Source organism: Lagenorhynchus albirostris, chromosome 3 (genome assembly GCF_949774975.1).
Source record: "Lagenorhynchus albirostris chromosome 3, mLagAlb1.1, whole genome shotgun sequence".
NCBI lineage: Eukaryota > Metazoa > Chordata > Mammalia > Artiodactyla > Delphinidae > Lagenorhynchus > Lagenorhynchus albirostris.
This window is the reverse complement of record NC_083097.1, coordinates 171,176,331-171,200,359: the sequence shown is the minus strand read 5'-3', so window position 1 is coordinate 171,200,359 and position 24,029 is coordinate 171,176,331. Positions and strand designations below refer to the sequence as shown.

Below are 24,029 nucleotides of genomic sequence, written 5' to 3'. Positions count from 1 at the left end.
AGAGCGGGCCAAGAAGCCAGCCTGGAGACGCCACCTACTGAGAAAGGAGGAAACCAGAGGACAGCAACCACCACCTCTGAAGCACTGCAAGCGCGAACAGACCAACACTCCGTCCCAACCATTCCAATGCCTCCCGCCCCACCCAAACGCCCCGGGCTCCCATGCTGGCATAGCCAGCTCTGCCAGGACTGGCCCCCGACTCCACACGCCCAGCACGACTGGCCCCCGAGCCTCCTCCACGCGGCCTCCCTCCCCGTCCAGTCTCCACAGGGGCCCCTGCCCCGCACGTGTGAGGCCCCAGCCTCGCCCTCACACGCGCCCACAGGCAGGCCTGTCCCCGTCAGGGTCCAGCTTGGAAGTCACCTCCACTTGCACGGCCACCTCCCTCGCACTGTCACTGAGACACAGAGCATGCTCCCCCACGACCCCCGTGCCCCCAGGTCCCTGGATGGGGCCCAGCACCTCCTTGCGTCCCACCCACCTGACCCACCACGAGGCACCCACGGGGCTTCAAATCAAGTTTAATAAATAAAACAGCAAGGGGATCAAGGCAGTTGTCACTTCACAGTGTGGTCCTTGGTGGGCCGAGGGAAGGTCGAGTCCAGCCCTGCGGACGGGCTCGAGCCAAAGCCCCCCTTGGTGACACCGGGGCCGGGAGCGCTGCCCTGCCCCTGGAGGACCCCACTCCGATTTGTAAACAGAAACATAAATAAAACGAGGAGGCTGGAGAGGAGAAGGCCCAGGCCCCCAAGCCACCTTGCTAGGAAGCCTCAACAGAAACACGACCTAGGGGGTCAGGGAAACGGGCTGGAGCCGGGCCCCTCAGTGCGGCAGGCGACAGGCCTCGGTACCAAGGGGCTGTGAGTTCTGCGTCCTCAGACCCACGTCCGAGGCTGCCGGGGGCCCCGGGGTGGAGGTGGGGGTGGGGTGGGGGCATAAAGTGCGGCTTTTCCTGAAGTGGAGAGAGCGGGTGGACGTCAGGGCGGGGCGGGCCGACATCGAGGTATATGGCTCTGTGCCCCACAGGGTTTGGCACCGAGTAGCAGCTGCCCCCTGAGCCCTGGGCGGGGGCAGCCCGAAGTCCGGCCAGGCGCAGGGAGACAGGCGAGCAGAGTGCCGAGGGTGCCGGCGGAGGCTGCTGCTGGTAGGGGCGGCGTCCGGCCCCACCTCCCCACGTCCCTGGCGGGGCCCGGCCGCCTTCCTCGCCTCTGCTGGCTGGATGGGCCAGCCCTCCGCGCCCCGCCACCCAATGGGTCCCGTGGTGGGCGCAGAGGCTGGAGCCAGGCAGCAGTGCTGGTGCGTGTGTGGCGTGGGGAGGGGCCACCGCTCAGCCCGGTCCTTGACGTGCTCTGAGCAGAGGAGCTACCGGAGGCCCGCGAGGAGGGGAGGGTCAGGAAGACTGACAGGCAGGCCTCACAGCGGCCCCAAGTCCAATCTGGGCCACAAACGCCCGCCTGTGGCCAGGGATCAACAGGTCATCACGTTACAGCTGCAGGGGGAGAGAGGGAGAGACAGGAGGTCAGTGCAACCCCAGAGCAAGAGGCCCGGCACGGGGGCGTGGGCGGGACGCGGGCTGGACCACGGCCCCGCCCCCGCCTCACGGCAGACGCCACCCCCACAGCCCGCACAGCCGCACAGCCGCCTGCCTGGCCTCCCCCTCTCGAGGCAGCACTGTCCTGGGCGGCCGCCTGGGCAGGGCCGGGAGGAAGCTGGCGCTGGCCCCGTTTGTACCTTCTTGGATTCTGAGCCACATGAATGTATTACCCAGCCAGGAAGACACATGAGCCAAATAAAGAAGAGAAAAAAGCTGAAGAAACCACCAGCCTGCTCCGCGGGCCACGCCATCCTCGGCCCCGGGGCAACCCCTCCCGCTGGCCCCAGCTTGGCCTGAGGCTGGGGTACAGCAGCTGGGGGTGGGGCGGGGAGGGGCCGCACTCACTGTGACAGGGGCTCCGAGTGCAGCGTAGGGGCCGGGCACGCGGGGTGGGCGGCCAGGAAGGGATTCACGTCCCCGATGCCGATGAGTCCAAACTCGGCAACCGACAAAGCCACCTGTGCGGGGGCCACGGCCTCCTCGGGCTCTCCGTCCATATCCACGTGGCTGGAGATGAGGGGCAGCTCCTCGGGGAGGGCCCCGGGCAGGGCCAAGTCCACAGCCAGCCTCGGGCTGGCACCAGGCTCTGAAGCGGCCGTGGTGGGGGAGTAGAAGGCTGGCTCAGCCAGGGCTGGGGGCCGCCGAGGCAGGGGCACGGCCGGGGGCGTGTCTACATCCGGTGGCTGGAACGAACAGGGTCCTGGCTCCGAGGACAGGGGGCTGTCGGAGGCCTCCCCGGGCGCGCCGAGACTCCCAGACGTGCTGCTGCCCATGCTCAGGGGCTCTGTGGGGGGAGAACACGGCTGTGGCCAGGCCCTGACAACGCCCACGCCCAGCTCCACCGGGTCAAGGGCAACCCGGTACGGCCTGCTCACCCAAAAGCCACAGTCGCCTCAGGCTGTGCCCGGTGCGGGGCTCCAACCTGCCGGGTCCAGCAAAGCCAAGGACCCCTCCTCACAAAACGCTCTCACACAAACACGTAAGACACACAGGGATGCAGAAAAGCCCTGTCACACCGGAAGGGCACACTGAGGCTAAGGGCCCCGCCTGGGAAGGTCGTGACCCCCGTCTTGTAGGGCAGAACAGGACGCAGCAGTTCACAGAGTGAGAGGGGTGTGGACTCGGGGAGCTCCCGCACACGGCCGTGGGGCCAGGCACGCGGACAACCCCCCCAGGCACACCACAGACCCAACTGGACCCTGGAGCCAGAACAGGGGAAGCCCCAGCGTCCAGCAGACCCACAAAGCAGCATCCTTGTCCCCTGAGGTCCCCTTCAGAAACTGCAGTCGCCAGCTGAGCTCTGTCCTGCTCCTGCACGGTCCTGGGCCCAGACACCAAAGGGGGCGCAACACCCCCTGGGCTCCCACCTGGGACTGCAGAGCAGCCCCACTTGGGCCCCAGGCCGCACAGGGTACCCCCATGTGGAGAGCCAAGTCCCGAGGATGACTCGTGTGTGACACCCTGTGAGACCACGTGGGGGTGAAGGGACATTGGCCCCCGGATGCCACTCACTCCTCCGTGTCCACCAGCCCAGGCTGGGCTGCCGGGGAGAAGCGCCCCGAGAAAAGGGGCCACCCCCCACTCACCGGTGCGCATCCGGGCCAGGGGGTCCCGCTCAGGGCCCGGGCCGTCGGCAGTGGCAGGCAGAGGCAGGGGCGGCGAGGAGCGGGTGCGGCCAGGGCCATCGGGGTCACCGCCATCCAGGTCCTGGTCCGCATCCCTGCAGGGAGAGGAAAGGTGAGGGCAGGGGCTGCCTCAGGCCAGGACGCCTCCCCCACCACCCCACGGGCACCTGGCACGTACGTGGTTCCCGACGGGCCGTACTTCCGGCGGCCCAGCCGCGTCTGCTGGGAGAAGTAGTCGTAGCGCTCAGACTTCTTCCACAGGTAGTAATACTCCACGCACTCGCCCACGGACCGTGTGCGCACCTGCGGGCGGTGCCGGTCAGCTTGGCCCCCAGCCCCTTCCCAGCCTGCTCCCCACCGCCCCGTGCCCTTAGCTCAGCACCCCATCTAGTTGCCCCCGCTCTGTGCCCGGCCTCGGCTCCAGGCCCACCGTCCGCCTCCCTCGCCCCAGACACCCTGAGGACGGCTGCACCCACGTGTGCTCTGTTCCTCACGGGCCCGGCGGAGGGGGGCAGACAACCCCGGCCCAGAGAGCACGCGGAGCGAGCCCGCTTCTCACTGAGCGTGGGCGTCACTGGCGCTCCAGGGAGAGCCGTCTGCACAAGGGCACGCCGGGTGCGTGAGCCAACTTGAGGGCATGTTTACAACGCAGCACAAAAAGCCAGGCCTGCATCCTGGAAGGCCAAGCTCGCCCCGCGGGCTCGTGTCCAGGGTGAGCGATCGGGGCGTCTTCCCATCTCGGAGGATCACCCGCAGCAAGGCCAGGGCTGCGCCCGCAGCTGACAACCTCACCCCCGCGGGACCCAGCGCCCGTGCCTGGGGAGGGCTGAGACAAGCAGGCGCAGGGGCATCCAGGGACTGCCTGATCTTCTCACCGAAACCCCCTCGTGCAACGAGCCTCCCCGAGGCCAGCTTCACGGCAGACCTGAGACTCCAGTGGGAGAGGTCACCAGCCCTAAGCTGGGTGGGGGGCGTGCGGCAGCCAGCAGGTCAGGACACAAAGGCAGCAGCCCAGCAGGTTCTGGGGCAGAAGCGGCCTCTGCCATGGGACAGGCGAGGCGGGAGGCGCGGGCGCCAGTCCCAGAGGACCAAGTGCTGCCTGGCCGTGCCGGGTTCGGTCAGAGGGGCACCATCCCTGTCCTACAGAGCCCCGCGAGGGCCCCTCACCCGCGGCAACCTCCCAGGGAAGACGCTCAGACGGCAAGCGTGAGCCCGGTGCCGGCCAGGCCCTGCTCCTCCACCTGTGGGGAGTGGGAGTGGCAGGGCTGCCGGCCCCAGGGGAGCAAGACAAGACAGGGACGAGGGGCCGGAGTGGGAGCCACTGTAACGGCGCAGAGGGACAGCCAGGTTCCCAGACGAGCCACGGGTGCCTGGCCAGGCAGATGTCCAGGGCTGGGGGCAGAGGGCCGGGGCAGTGACAGAGGTCAGCGTGGGAGTCATTACAAGGGAGCCACAGGCAGGGAGCACCCAAGCGGGGTGTGGGGAGACCAGTGACCCAGGCCTGGTGTTAGGGACACGGGCCTGGGGAGGACGGGGGTGGGGGGGACATGGATGTGGAGACGGGCATGGGGACCTGGCATTAGCAGCCACTTCGGTCATGCCTATTTGGTGCAATGGTGGGAGAGCATGTGTCCCTGGATGGAGTGAATATGGAGACCCTCAGTCCCCATGGCAAGGGGGTGACGTGGGAGATCCAGGCGGGGGTCAGCGCTGGGGGACTGGCAGTGGGCACGAGACCCTTCCCCAGATTGGAACCTTTCCGGGGGATGGGGGAACTAGAGGAAGATGAGCCAGGGAGCCCACCACGAGCCTGGGGTTCGTTCTGACTCCCGCTGCGGGTAGACAACAACTGTGCCGGCTGCCAAGCCCTCCAGCCCCAGAGCAGCCCCCAGCGGGCCGGGAGGTGCGGCGGGCAGGGCCTCACCTTGTTGGCCTGGATCAGGTGGAAGTTCTTGCCATGCACACGGAAGCCGTGCTCGAAGTTGCGGCGCTCCTCCTCGCTCCAGGCGCACAGCCCGTCTGAGAAGGTTGGAGCGGTGGGGGGAGGGGGGCGGGTTGGTCAGCGCGGTCCGTGGAGGGGGTGGGGGGTGGGGGGGGCCGGGGCTGGGGCTGCGCTCACCTCGGATCACCTTCACGTTGAACCGCAGCCTCCGCAGGGCCTCCTCGGCATTGAAGTTGCATTTCACCAGCTCATACAGTGCCTGGGGGAGGGGAGCCACCATTGCCCAGGACAAGTGGTTTCCCTTGAATTCGTCACAATCACACAACCACACTGGCCCCCGCCCCATGGCTCCTCCGCCCCCAGGGCCGCCCACCTGCTCGCTGTCTTTCACCGCCTCTCCCTCCGGGAGCTGAGACTCAGCCACCTCACGCCACCGCCGCTTCGCCGCCCGGTACAGGAACTCCTCCACCGCCCCCTCAGGAAGGATGCTGGGGTCCCAGAGCAGCTGGTCTTCATTCTCATAGACTGTGCAGGAGGGGGCAAGTTCACGTGCCGGCACGCAGTCTGCACCTCCTCTGACCTCCTCCCCAAAAGCATCACCAGCAGGCCAACTCAGCCCCTCTGGAGGACAAGGGCCCATCGGGGCCTGGGCCTCCACCTCTGCGTCTCACAGGGCCAGCTCCGGGCACCTGGGTGCTCGAGGTGGCAGCAAGGCAGGAAGGGGTGGGAGGTCAGTGGGCCCTGAGCAGCCAGTTATCAAGGCCAGCGTCCCAGAGGGGGCAGCAACTAGCCCAGGCTGGAAGGGGGACTTCTGAGCGTGGCCCATGAGGAGGGGCTGCAGGACGAGCTCAGGGAGGCGAAAGGCAGAGGCCCAAGGGAGCAGCGAGAAGAGCCCAGACTCGATCAAGCACAGTGGGGAGACCTGGGTGCCAGCGGCCTCGCTCAGGCAAGAGCTCCCATGGCTGCCTCAGCCCCTGTAACCGCGGCATCAGCATCACACGAGCCACGCGAGAGCAGACCTCCCGGGGAGAGGAGGGAGGGGAGGAGAGGGAGTAGAGGCCCTACCATGGCGCGGGAGGGGGGCAGGTGCATTAAGGAAGGATAAGAAAGGGACTCTGGCTGCAGTCTGCTTTGGGGCGGGGTGGGGGGGACAGCCTCCAGCGGGGGGAAGGACGTGGCAGCAAGAGGCAGAAGGGAGAGTTCAGGGCCAAGCCTGGGGAGACCCCAGTGTCAGCATCTCTTGATTACTCAGGGAAGAACCACAGGGGCCAAAAACTAAACAACACACACAAGCCAAACACCAGCGCAGTGGCTGAAGCGTGGAACCGGCTCCATACTGGACTCGCTCTTGTGAGGGAACCAGCGACTCTGGGGCTGGCGCCCCTGTAGACCTGCGACCACCTCTCTCCATCTGCAAAGTCAAGCCCGAGTCCCAGCCCCTCTCTAGAGAAAAAGCGACACCTGCCACCATCGCCGTGTGTCTACCTATGGCGTGAAGGTGAGAGGTAAACCACGTGACAACATGTAACTCCACAAACAGCTGGACATCAGAGTTAGCAGACAGGACTTCAGTATAACTATGATTAACGCTTTAGGGAAAAGGACAAAGTCAATGGAAAGCTGGAACTGAAATCAATTCAAAAGAATCACATGGACATTCCAGGGCTGGAAAATGCAGTGTGTGAATTATGAACCCACTGGGCAGCTTCAACAGCAGCAGAAGACGTGATTAGTGAAACTGGAAAGAATTCCATTCAAAAAAATCAAACTGAAGCTTAAAGAGAACATAGTGTGGGACATGTGTAAGATGGTCAAGCAACCTAAGACATGTATAACTGAGTCATGGAGGAAGAGGACAAAGCACAGGACCAATTTTGAAGAGATAATGGCCAAGCAGTGGTGCAGTGGTTAAGCACCTGCCAGTGCAGGGGACACTGGTTCGAGCCCTGGTCCGGGAAGATCCCACATGCCGCGGAGCAACTAAACCTGTGCGCCACAACTACTGAGCCTGCACTCTAGAGCCCACGAGCCACAACTACTGAGCCCACATGCCACAACTACTGAAGCCCACGCACCTAGAGCCCATGCTCCACAACAAGAGAAGCCACCACAATGAGAAGCCCGCGCACCGCAACGAAGAGTAGCGCCCGCTCACCGTGACTAGAGAGAGCCCGCACACAGCAATGAAGACCCAACACAGCCAAAAATAAATAAATAAATAAATTTATTAAAAACACACACACACACACACACACACACACACACAAAAAGGAGTCAGTGCAGTAATGCAAGAAAAATAAAACATAAAAAGATCACAAAGAAAGAAGTAAAGTTATCATACACAATTGATATGATTGTATGTGTCTAAAAGTGCGAAAGAATCTACAAGGTAATAAAATTAGTAAGTGAATTTAGCCAAGTCACTGTGTACAAGATTACTGAAAATAATAAACTGCATTTCACAAGACTGCTATACTGAAAACTATAAAAACTGCCGAAAATAACAAGACCTAAGCAGAGAAGTAAGCTATGTTTGTGTACTGGAAGTGTCAATATCGTTAATGTATCAATCTCCCCCAAATTAATAAAGAGCCAATGCAACCATAATCAAAATCCTAGCAGGCATTTTTGAGACAAATGACAAGCTAATTTGAAAACTTATGTGGACATACAAATAAAAGTTACAAAGTTGGAGGGTTTGCACCATCTCAGACTAACTTCAAAGCTGCAATAATTAAGAGAGTGGTAAGGACCCAGGGTTAGACAAGAGAACAACAGAAGAGAAGCCCCAAAAGGCAGATATACATTACGGACACGATTCCTGATAAAGGCACCACTGCAATTCAGTGGGGGAAAGAATGGACTTTTCCATATGCAGGGCTGGGGGTGGTGGTGGTGGGGTCAACCCTGACCCATACCTCCAACCATACATTAAAATTAAATTAGATCATAGATGCCAACATAAAAGGGGAAATAAAAGAACATATCTTCAAGACCTGCAGACTCCCTAGACAGCATACAAACACACTGTGGCTAAAATAAAGACAAGCTGGATTTCACTGAAATCAGACACCACAGACTGGGAGAAAACGTCTGCCGTGCACACAGCCAACCAAGGATGTGCATCCACACAGAAAGTCACCAGAGAAAGGCAACCCAATTGAAAAGGGGAAAGGCCTCAGCAGGCTCCTCCCAAGAGACACCAAGTGGCCAGTAATCGCAAATTAAAGCCACAACGGGCACAACTCCACACCCGTCAACAAGGCAGACCACACCAAGCGCTGATGAGGACACAGAGCAACTGGAACTCCCACGCTGCTGGCGAGCGGGGGCCCCACTCGGTGCCTACTGATGACGCCCCAGGAACAAGTGTGTGTGTCCACGAAGACAACCACAGGGCAAACCACCGTGAACACTGACCAGCAGGAGGATGAGTCAACGTGGCGTGGCACGTGCACACGAGGGAACCCAACACCGTAGCGTACGCAACGCACATTCATGCCAGCGGGATCGAGAGACAGACAGACTACAAGTCCAGGATGGTGAGCGCCCTGAAGAACAGGGCCAGGCAGAACGCAGAAACACACACGTCTCTGGAGGGCATGTGGGACGAGTCCTGGACGAGGCGAGGGACTGACGCGTGGGTGACGTGGGAAGAGCCCACACACCCAGGGGAACAAGCACAGCAGCCCTGGGGGTGGGTGGCCCACAGGGCCCAGGACCAGCCAGCGGGGAGGGACAGCCACTTCCCAGAGTGTCCTGCAGGCTCAGCTGCCCCGGGGAGGTGGCCACCGGACCTGGGCCAGGACCCTCAGGCTCGCTCCGAGGACCTGGGAACTGGCTCTGGCTGGACCCGGGAGTCTCTCCTAGAGGAGTGGGGTTGGCACTTCTCCTGCTCCCTGTCCCCCACCTCCCAGGCCACTTACGCTTCTCACCCTGACGGTTCGAGTGCAGCTTGCTGAGGTCGGCTTGGAACTGAGGCCCAACCATGATCTCCTGCAAAGGCAAAGGCCCAGGAGAGTCAGGGCAGACGGAGGCCCAGGCGCGCGGTGCTGATGGGGGCTGCAGGCTGCCACCCAGAGCCAGGCCGCCTGGCCCGAGGTGTGAGGTGGGAGGCAGAGGCCAGCTGTGTGTGTGACTGTGTCCCGTGCAGCCAGTCCTGGGGCAGGGGCGGGGGGGCCTCGGGGCTACGGCACTCACTCACAGTCGAGCCCCAGCCCAGCAGAGGCCGCGCTGAGGGCGCCGCAGGGTCAGGGCCACGCACCTTCTTACACTTGTTGGCGGGAAGCGGGTCCTCCTCGGTGTCCGACGAGCTGGAGGAGCCAGGCTCCTTGTCTGCATCAGGCAGGAAGCGGGCTTTGGGGAAACAGCAGCAGGTGAGGCACCTCCTCGGCCCCGCGCGGCCCCCCAGCCAGCAGACCCCGGGGCCTCCACCCCATTCTCCATCCACCTGACCCCCACGTGTGCCCCTCCTGAGAAGCAGCTGGGTCCAGGCCCTGGCCGGGTGACGGGCTGTGACGGGCACAGAAGCGGGGACTCAGGAGGCCGCCCTCTGCTGCAGTCGTAAACCAGGGGCCTAGACCCCCAGCACGTCACGCTGCCCCTGCTCAGGCCACAGAGACGCACAGGGAGTGAGGGACGCATGGCCCGAGGACGCTGCCCTGGATCTAAGGGACTTTCAGGCACAGGAACCAACACGTTCCCTCCTCACATAAACCAAGGTCACCAGCCTCAGCTCACTGGCAGGGCAGGGCAGGGCAGGGGAGAGGGGTCCCTACAGGGGCTCGAACAGGAGAAGGGCACCCCCAGGGGTCCCGATGTCTGTGTCCCCAGTGGCCCAGGGGTAGGAGCGGGTGGGACACCTACGTCCACTCTGATTAGGGAAAAGGTCAGAGGCCTCATGGGAGGTCACAGATGGGGTGAGGTCATCGGCTGAGGACTGTGTTTCTTCCTCTTCTTCCCCTGAAAGCAAATCCTTCGCTATTTGTTCCTTTTAACAAGAAAGTAGAGAACGTTTTTGCAGTTTGTTTTAACAATCTCAAATAACCCTAACCCGAACAGCAGTGGTGGTGCCAAGGCGGACGAGCCTCCCTCTAGGCATGCAGGGCTCCCACGGGGCTGCTCTCCCTGCTCCGCGGACGAAGCACTTGCACAAGGGCGGGCCAGCCAGGGGCACCGAGTCGGGGAGGGACACGGCCTCCGCCCGAGGCTGAGGACAGTCAGAGCCCCTCCCTTCTGGCCAGGCCACGACCTGCTCGGGATCCGGAGCGTCTCTCCCTCCCAGAGCCGTCCCTGTGACCACCCTGACCCTGGGTGTGTGGCCAGAGCCGGCAGCACTAGCTATACCCACACTGCCAGGCTATAAGCCGCGCTTCTGCCTGTCTAGGGCCTTCCTGCCCACCCCCAGAACCGCCCCCTCACCTTGTCCAGGGTCATGTCCGGGAGGTTGGTTGTGGCATCGCTGCCCTCACTCTGGCGCTCCGAAATGGGGTCCGAGGGCTCGTAGCCGTAGAGGGCCAGCAGCTCGTCAAGGGGCATGTCGCTGCTCTGGGGGGCAGGGCTCTGTCGGCAGGGCTGCTCTGGGGCTCTGCTCCCCCACCCCTGAGCCCGTCAGCCCCACGACCAGTCACAGAGACTCACCCCAGCCAAACCGCAGGCCCAGCCCCTCATCTAAGGGCCCCTCACGGCCCCAGGAGGGAACCGATGAGACACCTGAGCCCAGAGGCGTCCGCTGTCTGCCCAACGCCCCTGGCCGCGAAGGGCAGAGCTGGGCAGGCTCCCGTCCACCTCCACCTCCCCGCCCAGGCCTGTGCAAGCTCCACTCAAGCACTGCGAGGACTCCCAGTGTCTGGAAATCAACTGTCACCACACGGGACACCAATAAACAAGAAGGGGAAAAACATGGTCCTTTAATGAACGTAAAAAAGGCATCTGGTCAAACCAACATCACTCCTGATTTTTTAAAACCCTCAGTATGCTAAGTAAAGAGATGGACGCCTCATCAATGTAACAGAGAGGCGGCTGACCCTCGCCGCACCAACAACAAACAAGAGGACGCTCGAGGGCCCCACGGCTGCCTAACACAGCTGACACTTGGAGCCACCGCGATATGACAAGAGACAGAAATAAGACCCTTAATTACCGGGAAGGAAGAGGCAAAAACTACCACTACCTTCCACTCCGGTACTGCTTTCCAATCCTGTTTCTGCAAACCTCGCCTGCTCGAGGCCAGTGCCGCTGGCCATGCTGCGTCCTGACTGCTGAGGGTCTCAGTCGGCTTCCAGCCTCCTGCACACGCCCTGTGCCTCTCCCAGTTTCTAACTGTGCACCTGTGGGTGGGGTGGGAGCTGACATGGTGGCTCCCCGGGAAGCAACCTGAGGAGCAGCACGGGGGCGGCTGGGGCAGCCTTTGAGGTCAGGGCAGGGGCACCAAAGTGCGCGAGCATCAACGTGCTCACTAAGGGCTTCAAGAGATGCCCGTCTCACTAAAGAATACCCTGCAATGCCTGTGTGACGCTATGGATTTTATGAAAGCTCACCCTGAGCGGGTGTCGTTTTGATCTTCTGTGGGAGGAAAAGGGAGTAATGGAGACGGCACCCTGGAGCTCAGGGCTGGCGGACAACTCCCGCCTCCTGCCAGGCACTGGCCAGACGAGGGAGACCACCGACTGCGCTTCTTGACGGAGTAAAACTCAGCGTAAAAGCTTTCAAGCACAAAATTCCAATTGTGGAAAACTTGGATGTGACAGCGTGAACTTCATAAACCACAATGCCCGCTGGTGAGGGAATATAAAAGGCAGGCGTTTCTCATTTTGCTTTGGATATTAAGTTCTTTCTTTTAATCAGTTCACCAAAATTATACCTGAAGAATTTTTTTTTTTTTTTGGCCGTGCCGCATGCCTTGGGGGATCTCAATTACCTGATCAGGGATTGAACTCGGGTCACATCAGTGAAAGCGCAGAGTCCTAACCACTGGACCTCCAGGGAACTCCCCTGAAGAAAGCATAGCTGAGGTAATTTAGCTAATGAATAGCTGATTTTTTTTTCTTTTTGGTTACTTTTGAGAAGTTCTGAATTCAAGCTGAACTCCTTAAAACTGATTTTTCTTTTTTGAACAGAAGACATGTTTTGGTTATAAGACCAAATGGGCACCAAGTGATACACAGCACCAAGCTAAATAAATGCCCTATGATCACTCCTTAAAAAAACACTCAGGGCTTCCCCGGTGGCGCACTGGTTGAGAGTCCGTCTGCCGATGCAGGGGACACGGGTTCGTGCCCCGGACTGGGAAGATCCCACATGCCGCGGAGCGGCTGGGCCCGTGAGCCATGGCCGCTGAGCCTGCACGTCCGGAGCCTGTGCTCCGCAACGGGAGAGGCCACAGCAGTGAGAGGCCCACGTACCGCAAAAAAACAAACAAAAAACCACTCAAGTCCCAGGACTTAAAAGACATCTGGTGAGATCAGTGTTGACATTTAATGGACTGAATGTTTGTGTGTCCCCCTGCCCCAAATTGATATGATGAAGCTCCAATGTGACTGTGTTTGGAGATGGGGCCTTTACGGAAATAAATGAAGTTAAATGAGGCCACAAGGATGGAGCCCTGATGCAACAGGATCAGTGTCCTCATAAGAAGAGACACCAGAGAGCTAGCTCTCCCCGAGAGAACACGGCGAGAAGCAGCGTCTGCAGCCGCGAAGCAGGCCCCCACCAGACACAGCCTTGCCAGGCCCTGGTCTGGGACTTCTGGCCTCCAAAACTGCACAAAAATAAATGTCTATTGTTTAAGCAGCACAGTCTGTGGTATTAACAAAGTGCGCTTTCTAGATTTCATACAGCGAACTCTGTGGACATGTGGAAGATTCATACGTCACAGAACCAATATTCACCAAACATCTCATCCACGCAGAAGGTGACAAGATCACACACGGGTCAAGACCAATGGATCTTAACACCAAGGACAGAAACTTTCCTGGATCTGCTTATAGAATTCACTTCACAAAACTACCACTTGCTGCATCTTGGAGCAGCATCAAAGAATATCCAGTTATCTGAAAAGATTGTTAAATACTCCGCCCTCAGGGCTTCCCTGGTGGCGCAGTGGTTGAGAGTCCGCCTGCCAATGCAGGGGACACGGGTTCGAGCCCTGGTCTGGGAAGATTCCCACATGCCACGGAGCAACTGGGCCCATGAGCCACAACTGCTGAGCCTGTGCTCGGCAACAAGAGAGGCCACGACAGTGAGCGGCCCCCGCTGGCCGCAACTAGAGAAAGCCCTCGCACAGAAGCGAAGACCCAACACAGCCAAAAATAAATAAATAAATAAATAAATTTATTTATTTAAAAAAAAAATAACCAGAACAGATCTATATGAGGCTAGATTTACACTTTAACCAAAAGAACAAATCACAGCAGACTAACGTCTGCCTTAAAAGACAGCGTTCACAGAGATTTACAAAAATGTCAAACTAGTCCACTCTTCTCCCTAATTTTTTTGTCTTGAAAATAGTTATTTTTCATTTTCCTAAAAATGTGTTCTTTCTACTAACAATGGGTTTGTCGTATCACCAACATAAACAAAGCTCCTTGAGACCCTCAATAATTTTTAAGAGCACAAAAGCGAGTTCTGCGGGCAAAAAGTTTGAGAACAGTGAGTTCAATGTCCAGCCACCCGCTCGTCTGGAGCCCAGCGCCCCATGAAGGCGGGACTGGCCTGGTCCATCCCTTGACCTCAGTGCCCAGCATGGTCTGGCCTGTGCAGACAGAGGGTCGGCGGCACAGGTCGTCGTGGAGTCCGAGGAGCTCAGAGACCAGGCGGACGGAGCAGCGGCGATGCCCCCTGGACGCCCCGCCCACCGGGTACCTGGGAGACGAAGTCCTTCTCTAGCTCCTCCTCCGGCTTCTCTGGGCCCCGCGCAGCCCCTTCATGCTCCTCCTGGACACTGTAGTTCCGAGACAGGATCTCCGCCAGGTGGAACTGATGGTCTGCGGACCCCATGGACACCACTGTGGAGAGACATAGGCCCGCGTGAGCTCCTTGCCACCATCCCAACCACTGAGCTTCTGCAGATGACCACAGGGCGGAGGAAGCCTCGGGGGCCCAGCTGCCACCACAGGGGTGTATGCACGCGCGTGTGTCCACGTGGGCCGGGGTCGGCACGCAGCAGCCCAACCGATGCTCAGCCCTCCTCTGGCCTCGGCCCAGCAGCTGGGGGACGTGACCAGATCTGGGGTTTTCCCCAAAGAACCAGGATGTGTTCACTGCTCTCTCTCCATGACTGGTCTTCAATGAGTTGATTTTTAGAAGAAACAAAACAAAAAAGGAAATAGCTAGGTCTCACTCAACCCCAGCCAGGGAGCAGTGAGGGCCCAGGCTGGACCTGCATGTGGGTCCCGAGTGCAGCAGAGGGGGGCAGAGCCACAGGGAGCAGACGGGAGGGGCAGGCGGCCAGCTCAGGGGAGGCGCAGGGCCCCGGGGAGGGAGAGTGCCTGCCCAGCACCGCCCCCTCCTGCAGCCCCCACCCACAGCCTGGGCCCGGGGTTGGCCAGGAAGCTCTGGAGAACGGAGGCACTCGGTCTGGACAACAGGAGACAGCCCTGGCCACCCCGCCCGCACGCCCCATCCCGAGGCTCCAGGGGCCAGTGTGCCGTCTCTCGCACCTGCCAAGGCCCGGGCCCCAGGGAGGAAGGTACCTGCTGTGGTCTGCAAGCCGGGCTCCCCAGGGCACAGGCTGTGAGAGAGGCAAGAGGCCAGGCCAGGGCTCCGCCTCTCTAGCGAGGAGGCCTGCAGAGGAGACGAGCAGGATTAGGGCCCCGCGGCCAGACAGGGCGGTGGAGGGTCAGAGCCAGCCCCGGGGGCATGGGGCACCAGGTAACAGAAGGCCTCCGCGGGCTGGGGCGGGGGTCAAGGCGGGCCAGGTGTGTAGCTGCGCTGGAGTCCAAGCGTCCCTGCGGAGACAGGCAGGGAGGGCCTAGGGCCGGCGGCGGGAACGGCACCCACGGGCACCGTGAGGAGCCTGGGACGGCCGGCTACCAGCAGTGCTGATCACAGCCCAGGACACGGGGCCCAGGTGACCCAGGCCCACACACAGCCCTGGTGCCACCCCCCGCAGCCAGGTGCTGACACCACAGCCACTGCACAAGGGACCAGCCTCCGAAACTTTGTCTTAAAAAGGCAAACAGCCACTATGGAGAAATCTGGGAATTCCTCCAAAAGTAAACAGTTACCAAATGACCCAGCAATTAATTCTACTCCTAGGTACACACCCCAAAGAACCAAAAACATGTGTCCATAAAAGGTGTACACAGGTGTCCACAGAAGCATGACTTACCACAGCCAAAATGTGTAAACACCCAAATGCCCATCACCAGGTGAATGAATAAACAAGACGTGGTCCATCCTTATGATAAAATATTACTTGGCCATGAAAAGGGGTGAAGCACTGACACTCGCTACCAGGTGGACAGACCCTGAGAACACGATGCTCAGTGAGAGAAGCCAGACACAGAAGGACACACAGGGTGTGATTCCACTGATGGGAAACATCCAGAACAGGCAAATCCGCAGACAGACAGTGGGTTCCTGGTTGTCAGGGGCTGGGGTGACTGCTGATGGGGTCAGGTGTTTTTCTGGGGTGATGGAATGTTCCAGACAAAAGTGAAGGGCTCAAAACTTTGTGAACATACTAATAATCACTGAATTAAACATTTTAGATGGGTATATTTTGAAGCACATAAGTTATACCTCAAATTTTTTAAAAGTGCAAATGAAAGCATCATAACAGCTACCACTGGGACTTCCCTGGTGGTCCAGTAGCTGAGAGTCCACGCTCCCAACGCAGGGGTCCTGGGTTCAATCCCTGGTCAGGGAACTAGATCCCAAATGCCGCAACTAAGAGTTCACATGCCGCAACTAAAGATCCCGCATGCTGCAACCAAAGACCCAGGGCAGCCAAATAAATAAGTAAATAAACTTTTTTCTAATGGTCTTTAAAAAAAGCTACCATTATCACAATGTTCAAAAATTTATTAAGAACAAGAAAACTAGACCAATATCTCTTACAAACAGAAACACAAAACTCAACAAAACCCAAGCAAACTGAGTTCAGCAGCATACAGAGAACACTGCACACCAATGAGGAGAGGCTCAGAGCAGGGATGCAGCACAGGTGTGACACCCAACACAACCAGCACAGCGACAGGCTAAACACAAAACCCACACCAAAATCATCTCAGCAGATGCAGAGACAGCACACAGCAGAGTCCAACACCCTTTCATGATGAAAACACTCGACATATGAAGGCTGCAAGGGAACTTCCTGAAAAGGGCGTCCATCCAAACCCCAGCTACTGCCACCCCTGAGGCAGATGGCTAGCGCCTCCCCCAAAACCAGAGCACGGTCTCTTCACAACGTCGTCCTGGAGGAGGCAGCAGTCGGGACAGGAAAGTAAAATAAAAGGAATCCAAATTGGAAAGGCAAGTCATGACCTGGGACACAGAGGATACTAAAGAATCCACTAAAGAAACCAGAACTAATAAATGAGTTCAGCAAGGCTGCAAGACACAAGATAATCTACAAAAATCAACTTTACTCCTGTATGCTAGCAATGAACAATCCAAAAAGAAAATAAGGAAAACAATTCCATTTCCAATAGCACCAAAAAGAATAAAATACTTAGGAATAAATGTGGCAAAAGAAATTCAAAACTAATACTCTGAAAAGTGCAAAACACATTGAAAGAAACTAAAGATCTACATAAATGGAAAGACATACTATATTCATAGCTCAAAAGACTATTGCTAAGATGTCAATACTCCCCAATTCATCTACAGATTCAACAAAATGCCTATCAGAATCCCACTGGGCTTCTATGTAGAAACTGACAGACTCCAAAAATCATATGAAAACTCAGGGGACCCCAAACAGCTAGAACAATCTTGAAAAGGAAGAACACTTCCCAGTCTCAAACGTACTCCAAAGCTGCAGTAATCAAAACAGTGTGGTGCTGACATAAGGCTAGACATTTAGATCAAATTAATAGAACTGAGAATTCAAACACAAACCCATATATTTACAGCCAAGCGAATTTTTAAAGGGGTGACAGAAAAATTCAATGCAGAATGAACAGTCTTTTCAACAAACAGTGCTAGGGCAATTGGATATCCAAACGCAAAATAATAACATTCAACTCCTATCCTACACCGCACACACAAACTCACTCAAACTGGATCAAAGACCTCAAATATAAGAGCTAACACTATAAAACTCTTAGAAGAAATCATAGTGATAAATCTTTCTTACCAGGCAATGGTTTCTTAGATAAGACACAAAAAGCATAATCAACAAAAGAAAAATAGATAAACTGGACTTCATCAAAATTAAAAATTTAAAGACAACTCACAGACTGGCAAAAGATATTTGCAAATCATACAGTCCCTTTCTAAAGGGACGAACAGGCAAAGTCTCTGAATAGACATTCCTTCAAAGAGATACACAAATGGCCAATCGGCAGGTGGAAGCAAAGCTCAGCATTAGGGACAGCAAATAAGCACATGTCAGACACCACTTCTGTGACCAGGAGGACACATGCTATCAAGTGTGGAGGGAATGCAGGCACTTGAGGGAGGGGACGTGCAATGGGACAGCACAGGGAATACACCTGGGTGTCACCGGATGCCCCCCAACACGCCACCCTGGCACAGGGTGGCCATCAGTGAAGGCAGGTGAGAAAGCAGACCCGGCCCCGAGGCAGAGCACAGTCTACTGACCAGCCCCACTCCCCTCCACCCATAAGGCACGGCCCCCAGAGGTCAAGGCCTTCCCTCTGCACTGACCGCCCTGATGTTCACACACTCCTGCGCCCTGACCACCCCTTTGGGGACTCCTCGCCGGGTTCTTCCGCATGACGCACACCACCTGGTTAACAAGCTGCCTATTTCTCTCTCCCAAAGCTGCCCTTGTCAGCCTGAACCATGGAGTCCCAGCCAGGGACCCAGGGCGGGCAGAGGGAAAAGTTAAGCCTCTCCTCCCTGAAACACCCAAGAGAGACAAAAACATTCATCCACGCTGAGACCTGTTCACGAGTGTTCTCAGCAGCATGACTCACAACAGCCAAAGGAGGAAAGAACCCAAATGGCCATCGGATGGAGTATTACTCAGCCAGGAAAAGAGGAGAAGCCCTGACACTCGCTACCACGTGGACAACCTTGAGAACACGATGCTCAGTGAGAAGCCAGACACAGAAGGACACATAGGGTGCGATTCCACTGACGGGAAACGTCCAGAACAGGCAGATGCGCAGATACAGAGAGTCGGTTCCTGGTTGTCAGGGGCTGGGGAGACGGATGGGGGAGAGATGACTAATGAGTGCACGGTTTCTTTTGGGCTGGTGAAAATGTTCCAAAATTGACTGGTGATGGCTGCACAACTCTATGAATATACGAAGAACCACTGAATCGCACACATTAAAATGAATGAATTGTATAGTAAATGAATTATACCTCAGTAAGGCTGTTTACAAAAAATATATAGAGAGAATACAATAGTTAATAAACTAAATTTTCAAATTTTAGAAAAAGAAGTTTAGTAGGAATTTCCACACTGATTTCCTCACTGGGTCCTCAAGAGGTTGTGTAATCATTTTCTTCATAAGAGAAATAAGGGACTTGCAGCTCAGAGAGGTCAAGTCAGTCACCCGCCGTTTCCAGCACCCTGGATGCTCCCGCCCAAGCCTAAGGCCCCTGTTTTGCCAAGGTGGGAGAAGGAAACGGATGAGGAGCTGACTAAGCACGTTCTGGGTTAAAAAGAAAAAGAAGGAAAAAAAAAGTGTGGGGGTGGGGGAGGAAAGAAGGAAGGAAGACAGCATTCTACGGACTTGGTCCCAAAGGTGAGTGGGGTGGAAGAGGGAGCAAGCCCAGGGCGGGAAGGCCCAGGCACGCCACCCACAGGCGTTCCTCCAGGCATGGGACACCGACATGCCTCCCCACCCTGTGCGAGGGCTGGGCCTGGGACTCTGGTGAGAGGGCTTCCACGTGACCCCCAAGACTAAGCTGTGAAATGCAGTGCAGTTCCCACAGCCGCCCATGCTGTGAGGAAGCACAAGCCACAAGGAGAGGCCACGCCAGCAGGCGGCATCACAGCCACACGTGGGCGAGGATGCTTCCCTCCACTGGGGCTGGCTCAGCCCAGCCACCAACCAACCGCAACCACATGAGGGACCAGTCAGCCCTCAGAACCGTGACAGGTAATTAAAAACTGATGGCTGGGGCTTCCCTGGTGGTGCAGTGGTTGAGAGTCCGCCTGCCGATGCAGGGGACACGGGTTCGTGCCCTGGTCCGGGAAGATCCTACATGCCGCGGAGCGGATGGGCCCGTGAGCCATGGCCGCTGAGCCTGTGCGTCCGGAGCCTGTGCTCCGCCAACAGGAGAGGCCACAACAGTGAGAGGCCCGTGTATCGCCAAAAAAAAAAACCGATGGCTGCTTTGAGGAACTGAGTGTCGAGGTGACTCATCAGGCAGCAGCGTTAACCAGACCCCCCCCACCCCCCGCCTACACCCAGCAAAGGTGCCTGGTCCCGCTGGGCCACCCAGCACTTCATCCCTGTCTGACAGCCTGTAGAGCACCCGCTCTGGGCCGGGAGGCAAGAGGCACTGGGTGCACAGCAGTCAATCGACAAACAGGTTCTGCCTGTCCAGTCCTGACGAGTCAGCCGTCTCGTTGGGGATACAGATAACAAACAAGCAGATGTGCACAGTACTGAGGGGAGAAAATGGGGTAGGGGGCCTGCACAACCAGGGAGGACCTGTGTGGCCGTCTCCAGGCTGAGGCCTCCAGGGCAGCGGGACGGCACCACACAGCGAGTCCCCCCAAGGCTGCAGACAGCACAGGGAAACAGAAGGAGCCCAGGGGGTGGAGAAGGGCGCAGGGGGAGATCCTCAGAGATCATGCCACCGGGCCAAGGGTCACGGGGAGGAGATGCGCTTTCCCCTGAGGACAACAGAAAGCCGTGTCTTTTAAGCACAGGACAGAGGTGGTGGACTCAGGTTTGTCGAAGAGCAAGCTGGGATCCGCGAGGAAAGCAGCACGAAGCGCCCCACCTTCTCTCACGGTGCTGTGGCTACTTTGGCGGCAACAGAAATCAGGCAGCTAATCCCGATCAAGCACTTACCGCTCGGTTACGAACCGCCATTTTTATCAGTTCAAGACAGTGACTGCACAAGGTTCAGCTTCTCTGTGCAAGCACGGAGCCATGATCTCATGAGACCTCCCCATCTCAGAGAGAGTGACCGACCCAAGGTCACACAGAGTAAGAGGCTCCAGAAATACAACGGGTCTCCTGGGCAGAGGCTGGCCATGCCCACCACGACTGGAATTTGCACACCTGTTGTCCTTCACTGCCAGGCCCTAAGGGCCTCCCATGGAGCCAGGCATTCGGACTTTCTTTTAGGAAAACCACCCCAATTCACTCAACAGGCACCACCCCAAACTGGACACAGGACAACAGGAGCACCCTGGACACCCGGCTGCTGTGACACTGGGCAGGGCAAAGTCAACAGCCAAACCCCGCAGCGCTCGGGGCGGGCTGGCTGGGAGTCTGCCCCATCCACCTGTAACACGCAGCTACCTGCCAGGCCAAGACAGCTGGCCCCTGGGGCAGACGCACACACAGAACGCCGTGCCCCTGCAGGGACATCGGGAGACCCGGCTTCCGCCTCCGTCCCACAAGTCCAGCCACCACCCAGGAGGCCTGTTTCCCCAAACACCCTCTAAGGTAGGAAAGGTAGGAGAACTACTCTGGAAGGGCCCTTTTGGTCCAGCCACCCAGCGTAAGGCAGGAACTAGCTGGGGAGGTCTGGCCTTGGACTGAGATGCCCACACCCTGTTTGGCGCAAACACAGGGCCTGTCGCTGCCTCTGAGAAGGTCACTGGTGGGAGAGTATGACCAGTCCTGCCCTCCACAACATCCACCCACAGTGTGCCAAGATACAAACACCCAGTGTGGCCCCATAACCAGGCCAAGCATCCCAGGACCCGGCTGCACCTCACCGCGTGGGTGCCTGCTCCTCTCTGGGCCCGGGCGGCCCCACCCATTGGGTGAGGATCACTTGCTGAGTCCAGGGACCTTCTTGGCATCCCCAAACCGAACGTCTGCGCTAAGAGTCACGTTTGCTGAGTCCCTAATAGGTGCATTATTCATTTCATCCTCACTAGGGCCCTATAAAGTGAGAGCAGGTTCGCACTGTTTTATCCGACATTCAAAAAAGCCCTCAAAGTGAAAGTTTTTCATCCCTGGTTTGACCCGCCACGAAGCTATTCAGTGTCTTGATCCCAACGATACCAGGTGAGTTTGCTCAAACATCACACCCCAAACCCTCAAATCCGAAACACTGAACTCCAACATCCATCTGGCCCCAAGGACTTGGGGTAAGGGGTCTTGGGCCCGCTTTCCGGACAGAGAGAGGAGGCTCGGAGAAGTAACTTTAAGCCGCCGGTAAAGGCAGCCCTACGCCCCCCGCGGGCCGGATCCGCGCCGTTAGGGCCCCAGGTCAGAGCTCCAGTCCCGCCCGGAGTCCGGCGGGAGCGCGACTCCTTGGGGTCAGCGCCGCTGGGGTGGGGGTGGGGGGGTCAGCGGGCTGGGGTCCGGAGGGAGCGCGACTCTGTAGGGCGAGCCCCCCTGGCGGGGGGAGGGGGGGTGGCCAGCGGGCGGGGGTCCAGCGGCCGAGGGTCTGGTGAGTCGGGGTCCGGAGAGAGCGCGTGCTCCGCTAAGTTGGCAGACGCGGGGCGGATGCCGGGGGCGGCGGGCGGGGGAGCGGGAAACCTTGGGCGCGCACCCCTTCCCCGCCCCCGCAACCCCCTCCCCACCCCACGCCCCCGCCCCCCGCGCCACACATGCGCTCTGCCGCCCGCGATGTGGCAGCCGGGAGGGGGGGCCGGGGGCGGCCGCCGACGGAGCCCAGCGCCCCTGGGGCCCCGACGGAAGCAGCGCCGCGGCCCGGCCCCGAGCCCTGGGCAGGGGTCCCGGGGCCCGGAGCCCCCACGCGGCCGGGCCGGGCGGCGGGGGCGCAAGCCTGGGCGGGGGCCGGCTCCCCCGGCCCGCTCACTCACCTCCGCCATGGCCGTGTGTGCGCGGGAGGCGGTGGCCGCGCCGGGATCCCCGGATGCGGGTCCGCGCGCTCATTGGCTGCAGCCCCTGGGCGGGCGGGGGCGCCGGGGCGGAGCCGGGGGCGGGGCGCGGGCGGGCGGGCGCGTAGTAGGTGCGCGGACGGGGACGCGCGGGCGGGCGCGGGTTGCGGGGTCTCGCGGACCTTGGCCTCGTCTGGGAGGTGGGGGTGCCGTGGTGGAAATGCCAATTCCTGATAAGCACGCCTTAAGCACTGGTCCCAGTTCCTCCTTCCAATCTGTAGTGCCCCCGTGTTACAGGTAAAGACACGGAGCCCAGGAGTGACGGGCCACCCGGGCACGAGCGAGCGGCGGAGCCCGGACTGAAGCCTGGGCAGCGAGGTTCTAGAACCTTCCGCACGTTTGCACCAGTGATGACGGATCTCATTGGAGGCTTGGAACCCGAGTGCCCCGGGTGGGCAGGGGAGGTGAAGGCCTGCCCTGGCCGCTGGCTCTGGAACTGTGGTTGTCATGGGTTGTAACTAATGGATGAAATGTGATGGGCCTGCGCTGGGCACTGAGGGGGAGAGTGAACAAAGTGGTCCTGACAAGGATTCCCCCACGTCTCGCGTCTTAGACAGAGACGAGCTGGGGGCATCCAGGCAGAAGGTGTAGACAGAGGGGACATGGGGGCCAGTGAGGAGGCCTGAGCAGGGACTAGGGTGTGGCTGGAGCAGGAGCAGAGAGCAGGCCCCCAGGTTTCTGGCTTGCACAAACCGGGAAGAGTGCAATCGGGGAGGGGGAATTCAGGAGCCCCAGTCCTTTCCAAGCTTTTGTTGATACCAGTGTCAGCGGGGTGCTGAGGAGGTGAGACGCACCGTGTTCGATGCTTGATGTAAAAGCATTATGCCAGCGCTCCGAGAACCTACCAGCCAGGAGAGAGAACACCTGTTAGAAGGCCTGCCCTGCTCTCTGCACAAGTCACACGTTACATGAGTCGTGGGCCCCCGCTCACCTTGGCATACATCACCCAGACTGAGAGTTCAGGCCCTTGTGACAGAGGGTCCTTGCTCAATCAGTCAGTCAATCAGTGCGCCCTGCCGCCCTCGACTGGGCGCTGGACAGCCAGAGTTCCAGTGAGGCAGGGAGATGCACCAACAGATGCAGTGACAGTAGGGCTCTGTGTCATCATCACACGTGGCAGAAACCGAGGGAAAGGGCTTGAGTCATCCTGGGGCAACCAGAGGAGACTCTTTGGAGGGAGCTTTGACAAGAATCATCAAATAGCCGCAAAATGCGGGGGAGCAGGGCGATTCGGATGAAGAGAGGGATGCGTTCATCCCTCTCTGTAAGTCTCTTCCCCATACGACAAAGCTGCACTCATCAAAACAGCATGGTAGTGGCACAAAAACAGACATGAATCAATGGAATGGAATACAGAGCCTAGAGATACACCCATACACCTACTGTCAATTAATCTTCGACAAAAGAGGCAAGAATATACAGTGGAAAAAAGTGTCTTCAGCAAGTGGTGTTGGGAAAGTTGGGCAGCCTCATGTAAATCAATGAAGTTAGAACACTCCCTCACACCATACACAAAAATAAACTCAACATGGCTCAAAGACTTAAATATAAGACATGAAACCATAAAACTCCTAAAAGAGAACAGAGGCAATACATTCTCTGACATAAATCATACCGATGTTTTCTTAGGTCAGTCTCCCAAGGCAACAGAAATAAAAGCAAAAATAAATGAGACCTAAGCAAACT

The 24,029-nt window shown here is 58.4% G+C and overlaps 1 protein-coding gene across 11 annotated transcripts; it reads right to left on the bottom strand.

Annotated features, from left to right (window-relative positions):
* Nucleotides 1-505: 505 nt before the first annotated feature.
* Nucleotides 506-22,312, bottom strand: MIER2 (MIER family member 2). Of its 11 annotated transcripts, none has more exons than XM_060145913.1 (14): nucleotides 22,266-22,310; nucleotides 14,854-14,944; nucleotides 14,024-14,166; nucleotides 10,583-10,708; nucleotides 10,028-10,151; nucleotides 9,426-9,517; nucleotides 9,088-9,157; nucleotides 5,535-5,686; nucleotides 5,339-5,462; nucleotides 5,144-5,238; nucleotides 3,398-3,522; nucleotides 3,181-3,314; nucleotides 1,940-2,378; nucleotides 506-1,489 (listed from the first exon to the last, which is right to left on the bottom strand). In XM_060145913.1, exons 1-14 carry the CDS (start codon nucleotides 22,272-22,274, stop codon nucleotides 1,468-1,470), a joined length of 1,746 nt encoding a protein of 581 aa, XP_060001896.1. In that variant the 5' UTR covers nucleotides 22,275-22,310; the 3' UTR covers nucleotides 506-1,467. The 11 variants fall into 11 exon arrangements, with proteins under 11 accessions (XP_060001896.1, XP_060001900.1, XP_060001897.1 ...); XM_060145917.1 differs by having other exon boundaries at nucleotides 5,339-5,420; XM_060145914.1 differs by having other exon boundaries at nucleotides 3,398-3,438; nucleotides 5,339-5,686; nucleotides 22,266-22,312.
* Between the last annotated feature and the right edge of the window lie 1,717 nt (nucleotides 22,313-24,029).

Excerpts from the sequence above, each read along its gene's own strand:
- MIER2 (XM_060145910.1), bottom strand. Across the intron at positions 3,523-5,143 it reads ACCTGATCCAGGCCAACAAG|GTGCGCACACGGTCCGTGGG; the intron begins GTGAGGCCCTGC and ends CACCGCCCGCAG. Across the intron at positions 2,379-3,180 it reads CCTGGCCCGGATGCGCACCG|AGCCCCTGAGCATGGGCAGC; the intron begins GTGAGTGGGGGG and ends CTCCCCCCACAG.